The 14,350-nt window shown below is 42.2% G+C and overlaps 1 protein-coding gene and 2 long non-coding RNA genes across 3 annotated transcripts in view; 1 reads left to right on the forward strand and 2 right to left on the reverse strand.

Annotated features, from left to right (window-relative positions):
- LOC122829985 overlaps positions 1-14,350 on the forward strand; it is a 52,074-nt gene that overhangs the window by 24,686 nt on the left and 13,038 nt on the right. Inside the window, exons 7-8 of the mRNA XM_044114992.1 lie at positions 4,658-5,296; positions 13,049-13,687. Coding sequence (XP_043970927.1) covers positions 4,831-5,296; positions 13,049-13,687 — 1,105 coding nt within the window. The 5' untranslated portion in view covers positions 4,658-4,830. The remainder of the gene's footprint in view (positions 1-4,657; positions 5,297-13,048; positions 13,688-14,350) is intronic.
- On the reverse strand, positions 6,578-7,632 carry LOC122830006. Its single transcript, XR_006370468.1, has 2 exons — positions 6,993-7,632; positions 6,578-6,920 (listed from the first exon to the last, which is right to left on the reverse strand). It is a non-coding gene; the product is annotated as an uncharacterized LOC122830006 (long non-coding RNA).
- Positions 11,247-12,121, reverse strand: LOC122830000. The gene is made up of 3 exons (XR_006370467.1): positions 11,976-12,121; positions 11,728-11,903; positions 11,247-11,653 (listed from the first exon to the last, which is right to left on the reverse strand). It is a non-coding gene; the product is annotated as an uncharacterized LOC122830000 (long non-coding RNA).

The raw sequence follows: 14,350 nt of genomic DNA on the forward strand, positions 1-14,350 counted from the left end.
AGATGCTTAGCAGGTGATAAGAAAGTCATATTTGTCTGCAATAATATTGCTGAAACTGCATGTGGTACTTTTAATGTTAATGGATGAAACAGTACAATAGGAGCACTAACTTCTACTGCCATAGAAGCAGCAATCACAGCTCTCACACAGTGAGGCAAGGCGCACGCCACACTATCAAGCTTGGAAGAGAAATATGCTATCGGTCTCATTTTATCACCATGTTGTTGAACTAGTACCGAGGTCATAAAATGACCTTTACAATCCACCATCTGGACAAAAGGTTTTGTATAGTCCGGTAAAGCAAGCGCAGCACTTGACACGAGGGCCTGCTTTATTTCACATAATGCTTTTTCTGCTTCCTCTGTCCATTCCAAAGAGGAAGACATTTTCAGATCTTTTTCATACATTAGTTTGTTTAAAGGAGCCACAATTTCTGCATAATTAGGCACCCATTTCCGACAATAGTTAGTTAACCCCAGAAAAGACATCATCTGTTTTTTTGTTCGTGGTTTAGGTGTTTGGAGAATTGTTGTTTTTCTATCCTCCATTATGGTCCGCCCTCCTGCACTTAAATTATGACCCAAATATTTCACTTGTTCTTTACACAGTTGGAGTTTATTTTTATTGACCTTATGACCTTCCTCCGCTAGATGTTTTAGAAGTGCTAAGGTGTCTTGTTTACAGATTTCCATGTTTGGAGATGCTAATAAAACATAATCTACATACAACAAGACTTGGCTCCCTCCTGGGGGTTGAAAAGTTGACATGCTTGCACTCATCACTTGAGAATAGATTGTAGGGCTCTCACAGTAGCCCTGGGGCAGCCTGGTGAATGTGTACCTGTTCCCTTCAAAGGTAAAGGCAAACCAAAATTGACTCTCCTTATCTACTGGTATTGAGAAAAAAGCATTACTGATGTCTACGACTGTGAATACTTTTGCATCTGATCTAAGAGAGTTTAACAACGTGTGTGGATCAGGTACACAAGCTGCCCTCTGAATGACGGCACTGTTCACTGCTTGTAAATCTTGAACCATGCGCCATCCAACAGACGGTGGGTGTTTTTTAACAGGAAATATAGGAGTGTTACACGGAGAATTTTCACACTGTACTATGACTCCTGCTTCAATAAGGTCTTCAATCACTGGTTTTATACCCTCCTGTGCATCTGGTTTTAAAGGGTATTGCTTGACTTTTGGTCTAAACTCTGTTTTGGGTCTAATTTGCACTGGCAAGGCTCCCTTTACAAGACCCACGTCCGTGGGCCCTTTTGACCATAATTTATCAGGAACGTCCTTTAAGAGAACTTCCTCTTCTTCTGTAAGTAGCATTTGTCAGTGTTGTTTGGGGTGCAAATGTTGCCCGTTTTGCACCCTGCTGTCCAGAACAATGCTTTTCTAGTTAACCCAGTGGAAGCACTAGTTTCTATGTTTGAGGAAGTAGCCACCCAATCGGTAGCTGCTTCTCCTTCCTCAACAAGATTACCTAATTGCTTCCACTGTTCACCTCTTTGTTTAAACAGAGACACGTGCGGGGAGGTCCACGTTCTGTCTAAAGATTTTAATTCATCAGGGAGAGCGACAGCTACAACGGCGGTGTGTTTTGTGTCCGAGTATAGATAAGTCACTGTGATCTTAGCTGGAGTGACCTTGTTGAGTCTGTCTTAGTAGTTCTTATCAGACCCAGGCATATTCTTGTACCAAAGAGTTACGTGTCCCCAGGAATGTTTTTTCTACATGTTGTTCTGCATGCACCAGTGTCGCAAAGGAAATCTACAGGTCTACTATTTATGAAAAGAGTTATTTTCTGGTCTTACACTGTCCATAGATAATAAATCCTGAAGATTTAATTGTACCTCTTCTCTTTTTAATGCTAATTCTAACCAAAATTTAACATCATCATACCCTTCTTTGCGCATTTTCTTTGGGTTTGACTTTGTTTTTTTTTATTTTTTTAAATAAAATTTGGTCCAGTTTTTCCGACTCCTAGGGAATCCTATAAACTGGAGATCTGTTCAGTAGGCCAGCAATTAAAAATACCTGTAGTGGTAACCTCCACTTCTACTCTTTCGAGTGGGAGGTTCTTTGCCTCTGCATCCAAGACAGGTTTGCTGGTTACAATCCTACTGTTTTATATGAGATAAAACACCAAGTGGTATTTATACCTCCAATCACACTCACAGTCACACTTTCCACGGAATTTAAGCGCCTGTTTCTCGCAGGACTCCCATCCTTTTCCACGGAACTTAGCGTTTATTTCTCGCAGGACTCCGCCGTCCTTTTTCCAATTATAATTTAGTGAGAACTCAATTTAACGTTATTTTTAATTGTTAATTCTATGTTGAATCGTGTTTTTACAAATAAAATTTGATTTATTGAGTAATTTTATTTCTCTGAAATGTATTATCCAAATAAAATTTGATAGATCAATTTTATTTATTATTATTTATTACCTAATGGATTAATTTTTTGTTTACAACAGGACCGCACCAGGCTCCGTCCACCTATTTCCACGAAATTTTGCGCAAGGACTTCGTTCGTCCTTCACGGATTTTGTGCACTATCTTTTACCTGTTAGGGTCTAGAATTCACAGGGTTTTCTTATTCGCGCAATGACCCCTAGTCATTCGCCACACTTTTTCTATTCGCGCAATGACCCCCAGTCATTCGCCACACTTTTTAACCAAGAATCCACTCACCCTCCGTCTTTCCCTCGGAGTCTTCAACCTTCAGATCCCAGCAGGCAGGCCGAGCGCCAGCCCTTGAACAGGTTCTCATAAGTTTCCACTAGGAAACCTGCCGTGCGCACGGTCTTTACTGGGGTCCACCATACCTGCTGGAATCCTTCCGGTATATTGACCTCCGGCTCGAAGGACCAAGTTTATGTCAGGTTCAAACACCTATCAAAGACAAAAATTAATTAAACACAAGAAAGACAAGAGAGATGGATTCTTTGTACTCGCGAGGAGAACAGACAGAGATGTGCTTTCAGTTACAATCTCCTACTGCTCTGAAATCACATATGCCTGCTCCTCTCTTTTATTGCATTTAGGATCCCTATCACATTGGGCGCTGCAATTCTCAAAGGGCGGGGAAAACAAATCATCACATAGTTGCAGCGCTAATGACAATCACTATCTAGACACATGTTATCTACACACTAGATTCTTCTGTTCCAGGCACGGCGTCGAGCAGACAAGTTGTATGTCTTCACGGTAATGACTTTGTTGCTATCTAATAGGTCAAGGAGAGCAGAGTTTCGGCCGGACGCAAACTCTGCTGGAAGCGGTTGTCACTGCTTTCTCTCAGGAAGGCCTCAGGAAGGAATCAAAGTTATTCAATACACAGAAACATTCTTTGTACTAAAATTAAAATGAAGTAAAAGCATATAAGTAAAGCATTATAAAGATATAACTATAAGACTACATGAACAACAAATAATTTGATAATACCAATAATACAATTTACCCAACATTGACCCACTTTGTTTTTGTATTAAAAAATGTTAAAGGTTGACAGAAAATTTGAAAACATGTGATCTTGGAAGACATTATTGCTAATACTTAAGCACCAGCTAAAAAAGTCTAAAAAAAAATGCAATTAAATATGTTTTTGCAGTTTAATCCTGATTAAGTAATCCGCCATTGTATCATAAAACAAGATATAATTCTGATCCATTTAAAAGTAAGGAAAGGGAAAATAAATATTTAGAAAAATTGAGAATGATAAAAGAAGAATTTGTATTTTTAACTAAATATTCTTAGGGTACAAAATTTATCTATTTACTGTCAATTTTATTGTGTTTTTGTATTTTTTTCTACTATTTTGCTTAATAATGTCTGCAGCTTGCTGCATTTTGCTGGTTGTGATTAGGTGGTCTTTATAATGCATTATTTCAAGTTGTATTTTTGCCCATTCTGTATGTTATTCTTAATTCTGTTTTAATATACTTTAATTTTTTTTTTATATGTGCAACTCTAGAAATGTTTTGATTGCTTTGTCACTTTGCTGCTGTTATACTGAAATTTGCCCACTGTGGTACGATGAAAGATATTTTTATTCTATTTTATCAAGTTACACTCAGATACAGAATCAAGAACATGCCAGATCAAAATGGAGCTAACATGTACTAGATGTAAACACACATGCTGCATATTCTTCGTTCACAAACACATTTGCATTCACATAAGCCTCACTGTGCTCAATGTGAACCTGTAAAAGATTGGCTATAACTCACCCTTAATACAGTCGTTCTTGGAGATTTGAGTTTAGTGTATTTGAGCTGAGCAAGCAGTGGAGTTTTAATACCTGATGCATACGTTGGTCCAGTATTCTTCCAAAATTATAGCCTTCCTATAAAGATCACAAACATGCTGGTTCTGGTAAACCAGCTTTGCAAGAGCACCTTCCAAATACACCATTTTGAGTGAAAGGACTTGTGCAAAATTCACAGCGAGTTACAAAACGTTGGATGTGCACAACAAACATTTTAATTTACTGTGTGAGTTCAGTGCATCTTATTGTTATTTAGCTGAATTTAGTTGTCTGGAAGAGATACAGATTTTTTCTATGCAATAATTCTGAAGATAGTGTTTTTAACAGTGTTTTAAATATGAAATTATTGTTATTCCTCTTATTCACGTATTTTTCAATGATAGGAGATGCCAAAGAAGAAGAATACCTGAAGAAAGTTATTTTTGAGGAGGTGGGTCAACAGGAAAGTGACCCAAATTTCTCTGAGATAGTGATGTTTGAAAGTGGGAAAAAGAACCTAATCATGCCCATTGATTAATTTACCAACAATAAATCTGAGATTTCCACACATCCTGATATGCTCAATAATGTGCGAACTGTACTGATGAAAGGAGTTCCTGATGTTGGTAAAACTTTCCAAACAAAAATGTTCATGATCGACTGGGCAAATGGAAAATCCAACGAACACATAAAAGCTTTAGTGGACCTTGATTTCACTGAGTTGAATACAAAGAAGGATGAAGTAAAAAGTATGGAATCTCTGCTGAATGATTTCTTCAACAACAGAAATGCTGTAGTTTCCAAAGATGACAAGAAAAAGATATGTTTCATTCTTGATGGCCTTGAAAAATGCACACTTCCTCTTGACTTTGTAAACAACAAAGAAGTTAAAGACTTGAATGAAGCAGCATCAATGGATGTTCTGCTAACAAATCTGATCAAAGGAAATCTGCTTCCTGACGCTCATATTTGGATCATTTCTCAACCAATAGGAGTGAATAAGATTCCTTCTGAATACATCAACAAAACTGTCCTCTGTCACGGTAAGAATACCCGTCTAAATCAATTACACTTAGCTTGTACACAAAATAATCGTTGTTGACTTTATGCAGGAGTTTTCTGATTTTACATCATTTTAGAACTTTCTATCAATTTTGACCGATCCTGTTCAAAGCTCAGTGAGGTTCTTTGGTTTGTGGATTCTCTGGCACCTTAGTTTTATATGGGAGTGGATAATTATTTGGTTTTTACTGTTTTTGTGGTTGTTATCTCTTTTTGTTTTTTATGGGCCATATTTGTTTCTTAATAATTAGGATTGATTTGATTTACTCATTTTAATTAGAAACCTAAGTACCGGAAGATGTTGGAATTCAACCAATTAAAAGTAATGAAAACAATCCTGTTTCCGCTATTTGTAAAATAAAAGAATTGTCATGGTAAAGCAAACAGCTTCTGAGTAGACTAAGTTATTTCCTCCCTTAAATTAAACTGGTAAAGTCTCATAACTATCTTTATACACGGGGTTGCTTGGGCAGCTCATCATTGACCCTCTTTGCTTTTGTATTAAAAAATTTAAAAGGTTGACAGAAAATTTGAAAACATGTGATCTTGGAAGACATTATTGCTAATACTTAAGCACCAGCTAAAAAAGTCTTAAAAAAATGCAATTAAATATGTTTTTGCAGGTAAATGGTAATTAAGTAATCCGCCATTGTATCATAATTCAATCTGTAGAGACTCAGACAGACGAAGGGTAACCATTAGAAAAGTTTAATGACAATATGATTTAAATCTTTGGCGCCTGGGCCCCGGCTAAGGACATTGATCATCGCAAACTTTGCGATGGGCTTGGATGAGCATTCCGTATGCTGAGAGGAACGTCATCCCCCCGGGACCCGGCACTGGTGGTGGAGGCGATGAAGGATGTGGCCTGATGCTGAGCGAGTGGAGGTGAAGGGGTGGAGGTGGGTTGAGCTCTGCTGGAAAGCGCACGACGCCATGGATGGCGGTCCTTATCAGCTGGGGCTTGGACGGTGATTGGACGTGACGAGTCTTGGACCGGCGTTGAGCAATCAACGGTGATGAGCCAGAAGCTCCGGCTGGGTGATGCAGGTGGGGCTAAAAGAGTCTTCCAGCTTGAATTTACGCCTAGGCTTCATAACAAGATATATAATTCTGAGCCATTTAAAAGTAAGGAAAGGGAAAATAATTACTTTTGTCAAATTGACAATGACAAAGAATTTGTGTTTTTTTCTAAATGTTCTTGTCATGTTGGATTTGAGGTTTTTCACCCACATGCAGGTTCTACCACAAAGGCCGAAAAGTCTTGATTCAAAATTATTTATTTAACAATAAATGTTGAATGAAATCTAATCCAGGTTGACTCTCGAACCGGCAGCGGTTGGGCGGCTCCGGTTCTGCTTGGAGAGGGAGAGGTTAGTGAGAACCGGGTTGAGGGAATCTTGACAGGGGAATGGAGAGTATTGCTTACAGTTCGTCTGATGCAGGGTTGCTGAGGAAGGGGAACGGATCCAAGAGGCACAGAGGTTCTGCGAGAGTGACAGGGGCACGATCGGCAGGCGGAGGAGTCCGGGTGACAAAGAGCAGCCGCTGCTGCGCGCTGTGATAGGCGTGGTTCCTGGCTTGATCCAGACAACTGATCGAGATCTGCGAGATGACAGAAACAAGATTAACTTTGAACGATCATAGAAATGGCAAGAACTTGGAGTTGACTCTGACCAACAAGTGGGACCATCGAGCGATGAATAGCTGCTCCACCGCTTCTTAAGAATCCTGCAGCCGATTGCGGGAATCCGCTGCAGGTGCGCCAGTCTGCCGGAAACGCTCCCACGAAGATCGTCTGTTAGAAGAGCACTCACACCAACTTGAATCCTAACATTACCCCTCCCTCAATGACCGCCACCTGGCGGTCCAGGTGAACCTGAAGCCCTGGTAGCATGAAATCTCCTCAGAACCGACTGGTCCAGAATAAATGATCTGGGAATCCAAGAGCGTTCTTCAGGGCCGTAACCTTTCCAATCCACGAGGTATTGAAAACCTCTGCCTCTTCGACGGACATCAAGTATCTTATTAATGGTATAAACCGGGCCCCCATCAACATGACGGACGGGAGGAGGGGGATTATCCGGAGGGTAAAGTGGACTGGATCTCACAGGCTTAAGCAGGGACACATGAAAGACGGGATGGACCCTGAGAGAAGGAGGGAGCTTGAGCCTGACCGCAGAGGGGTTCACAATAGCCTGGATCTCAAAAGGTCCCAAATACCTAGGAGATAGTTTCTTGGGTGCAGCTTTTAGGACAATGTCTTTGGCTGACAGCCAAACCTCCTGACCTGGTCTGTAAACAGGAGCCCGTTTTCTTTTCCTATCCATAAGCGGCGGTTCTGGGCAGCGGTGCGATTCAAAGCTGCACTAGCTTCCTTCCAAATGCGCTGGCACTTACGAATATGGTGTTGAGCCGAAGTGACGGCATTCCGGGGTTCGTCTGAAGGAAGGAGAGGAGGCTGATAACCCAGAGAACACTCAAAGGGAGATAAGCCTGAAGCAGAGGAAACGTGGCAGTTGTGGGCATACTCCACCCAGGGCAACTGGGAGGCCCACGAGGAGGGGTCAGAGGAGCACAGACAGCGAAGCATAGATTCCATCTCCTGATTCATACGCTCAGTCTGCCCATTAGTCTGAGGATGAAAACCCGAAGATAAAGACACCTTGGCTCCGAGAGCGCCACAAAAATCCTTCCACACCCTGGAGATGAACTGGGGCCCTCTGTCAGACAGGATTTCTGTGGGAATCCCATGGAGTCTAAAAACATGTTTAACGAGCAAAAGGGCAGTTTCTGTAGCGGTAGGTAATTTTCTAAGGGGCACAAGGTGACAGGCCTTGGAGAACGGTCAACGACGTAAGTATGACCGTGAACCCCTTAGAAGGAGGCAGGCCGTAACAAAATCAAGAGCAATATGGGACCACGGACGACCAGGAACAGGCAAGGGCTGCAAGAGACCACTGGGAAGTTGATGGCTAGACTTGTTTTTAGCACAGATGGAACAGGCTGAAACATACTCCGTCACGTCCTTATGAAGGGATGGCCACCAGAAGGAACGCCTGATCAATGCCGTGGTCCGGCTGGTGCCAGGGTGGCCAGAAAAACGAGAAGCGTGGGCCCAATGTATTAAACGTGAGCGAACAGAGGAAGGGACGTAAGTTCGATCCGGAGGACCGGTACCTGGATCAGGATCAGACTGCTGAGCTCTGATGACCTGGTCAGAGATGTCCCAGGAAACGGCCCCCATGACACACGAACGTGGAACAATGGTGTCCACAGGCGGATCCTCATCATCAGAGGAGAATTGTCGAGAGAGCGCATCTGGTTTCACATTCTTAGAACCGGGTCTGTAAGAAATGATAAAATTGAACCGTGAAAAAAAAAGAGACCATCTCGACTGTCGAGGATTCAACCGTTTAGCCGTCTGCAGGTAGGACAGATTCTTGTGATCTGTCCACACCACAATCGGAAGCTCAGCCCCCTCCAACCAGTGACGCCACTCCTCAAAAGCCAGTTTAATAGCCAACAACTCACGGTCCCCTACGTCATAGTTTTTCTCAGAAGGTGACAGTCGGCGAGAAAAAAAAGCGCACGGGTGCATTTTGTGATCAGAGGGCGAGTTTTGAGATAAAACCGCCCCCACCCCTGAATTGGAGGCATCCACCTCCAAAGTGAATTGCTGAGTGGAATCTGGCTGGATCAGGACCGGGGCGTTAGCAAACTTCTTTCAGAGCAGTGAACGCTGCATCTGCTTCCGGTGTCCAGAAAAACTGGATCTTCGTAGACGTGAGACTGGTCATGGGAGCTGCCGTTTGACTATAATTACGGACAAATCTCCTATAAAAATTAGCGAACCCCAAAAAACGCTGTAGCTGCTTACGAGAGGATGGGATCGGCCAATCCAAAACTGCGCGAATCCTCCCCGGATCCGGCTTCACCTGCCCGCTCTCCAAAATGAACCCGAGGAACGAGATGGAAGGTACATGAAACTCGCACTTCTCCGCTTTAACGTACAGACTATTTTCGAGAAGGCGTTGTAGGACCAACCTGACATGCTGTTTGTGTTCATTCATGGTCTTGGAGAAGATCAAGATGTCGTCGAGGTAAACAAACACAAAGTGATCCAGAAAATCTCGCAGGACGTCATTGATCAGTGCTTGGAAAACCGCAGGGGCGTTAGTCAAACCGAAGGGCATAACTAGATATTCAAAATGGCCCAACGGTGTTTTAAAGGCAGTTTTCCACTCATCGCCTTCACGGATGCGCACCAGATGGTAAGCGTTTCGTAGATCCAATTTAGTGAACACGGTGGCACCCTGTACTGGTTCAAAAGCTGATGTGAGAAGGGGAAGAGGATACTTATTTTTAACTGTGATCTGATTAAGGCACTTATAATCGATACAAGGTCTGAGAGAACCATCTTTCTTGGACACAAAAAAAAACCCAGCCCCCAACGGAGACGTGGAGGGGCGAATGATACCTGCAGCACGGGATTCATTAATATATTTCAGCATACTCTCCCTCTCTGGCTTAGAAATATTATAAAGCCGACTGGAGGGGAGCGGAGCACCTGGAAGGAGATCAATAGCGCAGTCGTAGGGGCGGTGGGGGGGAAGCGAGAGTGCTTTATTTTTCTTAAACACTAATTTCAGATCATGGTAATCAGAGGGAATCTTGGACAGATCCAGGTTGTTGTCCTCCTCGTCCTCCTGAGTGCTGTCAAATGGTGGATTCATCTGGGCAGACTGTAAACAGGTTGCGTGGCAGGTTCTGCTCCATGACTCCACTCTGCCCTCATACCAATTGAGCTGAGGATTGTGTTGTCTCAGCCAGGGGAAGCCCAGAACCAACGGGGTCTGTGGAGAGGGAAACACGTAAAAAATCAAAATCTCACGGTGATTGCCTGAAACTAGAAGTTCAATGGGTTTAGTCTGCTGCGAAATGACAGGCAAGGCTCCTCCATCCAGGGCTGAAACTTGGATCGGTGCGGGGAGAAAAATTGTAGGAATATTTAGTTTCTTTACCAGTTCTTCATCAATAAGGTTCTGCTCACATCCTGAATCAATTAGAGCTGAGACGTTAACTGACCTTTGATTGATGAAAAGGGAAGCAGAAAGAGAAAGTCGGGAGATCGAACTGGAACAGCCACCCACCAGGACTCCCGTTATCACTGGTGGGCTCTCCCTTTTAGCCGAAGGGGCAGGCGGTTTAAAATGGCCAGGTAGGCCACAATAGAAGCAGGCACGCGCTTCTAGTCGTCGCTGTCTCTCTGCGGGAGAAATCCTAGTGCGACCAATCTGCATGGGTTCCTCGGGAGGAAGCGTATTCGAGGTAGTTTCCATGGCAACATCAGGTGCGAATTTGTCTGAAAAAAGCACAGGTTTAAATCCCTCTTCTCCGGAACCTCCTCTCAGTCTATTATCGATCTTAATAGCCAGAGCTATTAAATCCTCCAAACTGGCGGGTTCGTCCCTGCAAACCAGTTCATCTTTAAGGGCTTCATTAAGAGCTTGAATGAATGCCCCTTTTAGAGCTTCATCATTCCAACCCGATGTGGCAGCAAGGGTGCGAAAATCAATAGCAAATTCCGCTACAGAACGGGACCCCTGCTTCTGGTTCCAAAGCTGATGCGTGATTTCTGAACTGGACTCTGCATAACCAAAAGTTTGCTTTAACTCGCTTAAGAAAGTGGCAAAAGGTGTTTGGGAGAGAGATGTGAGGCTAAATTTAGCTTCTGCCCATCTGAGGGCTTTTCCTTTCAATAATCCAATCATATATGCTATTTTGGCAGAGTCATCTGGGAATGATTCAGGAGCTCTGCAAAATACAATGGAACATTGCAGAATGAATCCTCCACACTTCCCAATCTCTCCTGAGTAATGTTCAGGTGTCGGAGGAAATCTCACGACCTCGGGACGATCCAACCGAAGTTGAAGGTGTTGACTGCTCCTCCCCAAGTGGTGGGGCGGAGGCCGCTGCCCCGGCTGTAACATGAGGCAGAGGGTTATGCTCCAGTCTGTGTGACAGTTCTGAGACTGTGGATCTCAACTGATCCATCACCTGGCCCTGGAAACTCTGCTGATCCAATAAAGTGCGGAGCATGGCATCGTGGCGAGCTAGTAGTTCTGCTGAACTTAATCCGGGTCTAGTGTGTGAGCCTGCTGGGTCAACATGGCTCGATGGTTCTGTCATGTTGGATTTGAGGTTTTTCACCCACATGCAGGTTCTACCACAAAGGCCGAAAAGTCTTGATTCAAATTATTTATTTAACAATAAATGTTGAATGAAATCTAATCCAGGTTGACTCTCGAACCGGCAGCGGTTGGGCGGCTCCGGTTCTGCTTGGAGAGGGAGAGGTTAGTGAGAACCGGGTTGAGGGAATCTTGACAGGGGAATGGAGAGTATTGCTTACAGTTCGTCTGATGCAGGGTTGCTGAGGAAGGGGAAAGGATCCAAGAGGCACAGAGGTTCTGCGAGAGTGACAGGGGCACGATCGGCAGGCGGAGGAGTCCTGGTGACAAAGAGCAGCCGCTGCTGCGCGCTGTGATAGGCGTGGTTCCTGGCTTGATCCAGACAACTGATCGAGATCTGCGAGATGACAGAAACAAGATTAACTTTGAACGATCATAGAAATGGCAAGAACTTGGAGTTGACTCTGACCAACAAGTGGGACCATCGAGCGATGAATAGCTGCTCCACCGCTTCTTAAGAATCCTGCAGCCGATTGCGGGAATCCGCTGCAGGTGCGCCAGTCTGCCGGAAACGCTCCCACGAAGATCGTCTGTTAGAAGAGCACTCACACCAACTTGAATCCTAACAGTTCTTTGGTAACAAAATATATATATCTACTGTAAATTTTATTGTGTTTTTGTATTTTATTTACTTCTACGATTTTGTTAAATGTCTGCAGCTTTATTCATTTTGCTGGTTGTGATTAGTTGGTCTTTTTACTGCATAGCATTTTATGATGTATTTTTGCCCATTCTGTATGTTGTTCTTAATTCTGTTTTAATCTATTTTAGATTTTTATATATGTGCAGCTCTATAAATGTTTATATTACTTTGTCACTTTGCTGCTGTTTTACTGAAATTTGCCCATTGTGGTACGATGAAAGATATTTTTATTCTATTTTATCAAGTTACACTCAGATACAGAATCAAGAACATGCCAGATCAAAATGGAGCTAACATGTACTAGATGTAAACACACATGCTGCATATTCTTCGTTCACAAACACATTTGTAATCACATAAGCCTCACTGTGCTCAATGTGAACCTGTAAAAGATTGGCTATAACTCACCCTTAATACAGTCGCTCTTGGAGATTTGAGTTTAGTGTATTTGAGCTGAGCAAGCAGTGGAGTTTTAATACCTGATGCATACGTTGGTCCAGTATTCTTCCAAAATTATAGCCTTCCTATAAAGATCACAAACATGCTGGTTCTGGTAAACCAGCTTTGCAAGAGCACTTTCCAAATACACCATTTTGAGTGAAAGGACTTGTGCAAAATTCACAGCGAGTTACAAAACGTTGGATGTGCACAACAAACATTTTAATTTACTGTGTGAGTTCAGTGCATCTTATTGTTATTTAGCTGAGTTTAACTTGTTGCCAGGAAGAGATACAGATTGTTTCTATGGAATAATTTTGAAGATAGTGTTTTTAACAGTGTTTCAAATATGAAGTTGTTGTTTTTCCTGTTTTTCACATGTCTAATTTTTTCAATAATAGGAGATGCAATGGAAGAAAAATTCCTGAAGAAAGTTGTTCTTAAGGAGGTGGGTCAACAGGAAAGTGACCGAAAACTCTCTGAGATAGTGATGTTTGAAAGTGGGAAAAAGAACCTAATCATGCCCATTGATTTATTTAGCAACAATAAATCTGAGATTTCCACACATCCTGATATGCTCAATAATGTGCGAACTGTACTGATGGAAGGAGTTCCTGATGTTGATAAAACTTTCCAAACAAAAATGTTCATGATCGACTGGGCAAATGGAAAATCCAACGAACACATAAAAGCTGTAGTGTCCCTTGATTTCACTGAGTTGAATACAAAGAAGGATGAAGTAAAAAGCATGGAATCTCTGCTGAATGATTTCTTCAACAAAAGAAATGCTGTAGTTTCCAAAGATGACAAGAAAAAGATATGTTTCATTCTTGATGGCCTGGAAAAATTAAACATTTCTCTTGACTTTGTAAAGAACAAAGAAGTTAAAGACTTGAATGAAGCAGCATCAATGGATGTTCTGCTAACAAATCTGATCAAAGGAAATCTGCTTCCTGACGCTCATATTTGGATCATTTCTCAACCAAAAGGAGTGAATAAGATTCCTTCTGAATACATCAACAAAACTGTCCTCTGTCACGGTAAGAATACCCGTCTAAATCAATTACACTTAGCTTGTACACAAAATAATCGTTGTTGTTGACTTTATGCAGGAGTTTTCTGATTTTACATCATTTTAAAACTTTCTATCAATTTTGACCGATCCTGTTCAAAGCTCAGTGAGGTTCTTTGGTTTGTGGATTCTCTGGCGCCTTAGTTTTATATGGGAGTGGATAATTATTTGGTTTTTACTGTTTTTGTGGTTGTTATCTCTTTTTGTTTTTTATGGGCCATATTTGTTTCTTAATAATTAGGATTGATTTGATTTACTCATTTTAATTAGAAACCTAAGTACCGGAAGATGTTGGAATTCAACCAATTAAAAGTAATGGAAACAATCCTGTTTTCTGTCATATTCTCACTGTGCTCAATGTGAACCTGTAAAAGATTGGCTATAACTCACCCATAATGCAGTCGTTCTTGGAGATTTGAGTTGAGTGTATTTGAGCCGAGCAAGCAGTGGAGTTTTAATATCTGATGCATACGTTGGTCCAGTAGTCTCCTAAATTATAGCCTTCCTATAAAGATCACAAACATGCTAGTACTGGTAAACCAGCTTTGCAAGAGCACTTTCCAAATACACCATTTTTAAGTGAAAAGGTGCACAATTGAATATGGAGAGACTCAGATGGAGAGAGACAGCA

This window comes from Gambusia affinis, linkage group LG01 (assembly GCF_019740435.1).
Source record: "Gambusia affinis linkage group LG01, SWU_Gaff_1.0, whole genome shotgun sequence".
In the NCBI taxonomy this organism is placed as follows: Eukaryota; Metazoa; Chordata; class Actinopteri; order Cyprinodontiformes; family Poeciliidae; genus Gambusia; species Gambusia affinis.